At 31.9% G+C, this 2,974-nt stretch overlaps 1 protein-coding gene across 1 annotated transcript in view; it reads right to left on the bottom strand.

The window, feature by feature from the left end:
- Nucleotides 1–862: 862 nt before the first annotated feature.
- The window catches only part of LOC105623684 (ubiquitin-conjugating enzyme E2 N), a 2,816-nt gene continuing 704 nt past the window's right edge, over nt 863–2,974 (bottom strand). The window contains exons 2-3 of the mRNA XM_012205066.1: nt 1,509–1,768; nt 863–1,224 (exon numbers count right to left, since the gene is read on the bottom strand). Of these exons, the coding sequence (XP_012060456.1) occupies nt 1,014–1,224; nt 1,509–1,753 (456 nt within the window). The 5' untranslated portion in view covers nt 1,754–1,768 and the 3' untranslated portion in view covers nt 863–1,013. The remainder of the gene's footprint in view (nt 1,225–1,508; nt 1,769–2,974) is intronic.

The following is a 2,974-nucleotide window of genomic DNA, read 5'->3' as shown; positions in this document are numbered from 1 at the left end:
TTTGTCTCCTTCAAATAAGCTGTCGCCATAAAACAATTTTTTCTATATATTTTAATTGGATTAATTTTCACTATGTTAAAATTTATTGTATAGTTATAGATATCTTAATGAATAGAGTTTGTTCATTGTGAGATACAATAAAGAATTTTTCTATTCTTCTTACTTATATTTACACATTTTAAGCAATTAATTGGCAATTATTACTAACATAATGGAAGATTTCTATTCACTTACGGTTCAATTTTTCCGAGCACAAATCAAATGTATCCGCGAATGTTTCTTATTAAGGAAATTAAAAAAACCTTTGCGATAATCTATACCTCGCAATAAAATAATTGTAGATGTTGAAAAACGCTTATACAGATTAAAAATATTTTCGGATCTTTTTTAATATATTATCTATAAAACATGTAAGATAAATAATAGCTATTATTGATTGATCGTATATTATTCTCTACTCTACGTATGCAAGGATACTTAAATCTATAGTGTATTAGACAGAAACAACCAGTTAGCATACATAATAAACTTGTTTCAAAGAAAAGAATTCGTATGTCAAAACATAGATCTTTCAATTTCACTTTTTAATAATACATTAGGAAGAAAAAGAAGTTGCAAATTGCACTAGTTTCATAGCAATATATTGAAAGAATTGTATGTCGCATACTTTTCCTTAACATAATTTCAAACTTATGTAACAAATCTCACCGTGTTTCTTCACACACACACACAGAGAGAGGCTTCCTCTTGCAGATACGCAACGTTAATATAGGAAGATATTTACGAAGTTTTCTCAATGAGCGATTGAATAAATCCAACAGTGTTTTGCATTTCCCCCACGATATAGAAAATATCCATTCTGTTTACTCTTACAAAACTTTTATTACTTTTATAGCAAAATTGTGGACACAGGTGCCGGATACGCAGTTGGTGCAGATAAGGTGACGAAAAGTCTGGGAAAGGTAGGAGTAACGTCGCTTTGCTTTGTCGTGGGCGATTTGACAAGGCTGAGATCAGTTGTCCATAGCGTATCTTCGAGTCCATTCTTTGGCATTACGTATCGCTTCGCTCTCATTGACTTTCCAAAGTTCAGCTACATCGTTTGCCAATGGATCGTCGGGATTCGGTGCGCTCAAAAGTGCCTGTATGGATAGCAAAACTGTTCTAATTTGAAGCGCTGGACTCCACTTGTCCTTGAGGATATCCAGGCAAATCCTGCCCAATCTATAAACAAATCGAGGTAAATTATATTAAAACGTCACAATATACTGAAACAGATAAATTACCCGCTTTTATCATTTTTATTTTAATTGCTCAATTGATTAAATGCAAATGTACACGAATGGTTTTGACGATAATTTATCATTGAAAAGATTCATGTCTGTCAAGAAAGATATTTTGCATTTTTTTCGATGCGAAACATAAGAAATATTAGAAACAATTTGATAAAAGCAAAAGTTGCAAGTTTTTGATAACCAAAATAGACATATCACATTTTCAATCTTTACCTGTCTATATTTGGATGATATATTTTTGTTATAAACCTAACTTTCGGTGCAGACATTGGATAATCTTCTGGTAGGAACAATTCGAGCTTAAATAATCCACCTTCGAATGGCGAATCTTCAGGTCCCGTTACAATTACGTGAAAATATCTAGCATTTGTATCATCTGGCACTGCACTGATACCAGGAACTGGTTCTTGCATTAATCTTTGAGTTTCTTTAATAATCCTTCGTGGTAACGCTGCCATTGTTTATGCAAAGATCTGTGAAGAAAAGAAATTTGCAAGATTACTAAAAATCGTTCTTATACATATAAAATATATCAAATTAAAAATTATCGAATAATTTATGGACAATGAGAGCGTTACACAGCGCGGGAATTGGTGCGCAATTTATACAACAATCTTAAAAATTCACATAATATATTAAAAACAATGATTTCCAATACGAACTTCTTAGAACATTTCGCGATTTATTTCAATCTTCAGCCTATTCGTATAACATTATAATAAATGTGTGGGAAAAAGGTGAATGTGTTGAACAAGGTTAAAATTATGCTCTATGTAAGACAAGGAGTTTGTTTGAAATTGGAAGTCATTGTTTTTAATATATTATGTGAATTTTTAAGATTGTTATATAAATTGCGCAATTCCCACGCTGTGTAACATTCTCATTGTTCGTAAATTATTTAATAATTTTTGAATCTCGAGAGCCCAATTAGTATAATTTTTGATCAAATTAAAATTTAAAAATTTATTTTAAATTAATTTTGAAAGGTCTTTAACATTATTACTCACGTCCAAAGCTTTATTTAAAAAAATTTTACAACTTTTAAAGTTTACAAAATTCATGTAAATGAAATGAAAGAGTTTCTCTGTATTTTCCTTTCCACCTGTCTTTTTTTTGTATAAATATATAATATAATTTGTAATGCGAATTTTAATCTAACGACTTGATGTCGCAATGAATTGTATTTTATGTCACGCTAGAACTTTAATGAAACGCTTGTACACGCGTCGCACAAAAATTGTTATTAATAAAACGTAATTTTTCTTTGTTACAAAACCGTCTTATATTAAACCACAAAGAACAACAGACGCGCCGATACGAAAATCGTCTCGAGCCATCTCGTCAGCCTCTCTCGCCTACCATCGGGAGAACTTCTTTCTTTTTCTCTCTCTCTTTCTCTCTCTCCCGCCCTTTCTACACAAAACACAATGCTGGTCGTCAAACGATCGTTTCGCATTGCGATTTACAAACCGGATATTCTGACATGTGTTGAAGAAACGGAGGATCGATAATCTTTCTTTCGTGAGTAACTCGTAGACAGGGAAACGGACGAACGGCGATCGGCTACGAATTGACAGCGTTGACAGCTCTGCCACACAGAAGAGCACGTACGCACACTCGCGTGTGTATGAATAATATATATATATATATATATATATATATATATATATATATATATA

Source organism: Atta cephalotes (assembly GCF_000143395.1).
Source record: "Atta cephalotes unplaced genomic scaffold scaffold00062, whole genome shotgun sequence".
Lineage (NCBI taxonomy): Eukaryota > Metazoa > Arthropoda > Insecta > Hymenoptera > Formicidae > Atta > Atta cephalotes.
Note: the sequence above shows the minus strand (reverse complement) of the source record. Positions and strands in the feature narration are given on the sequence as shown.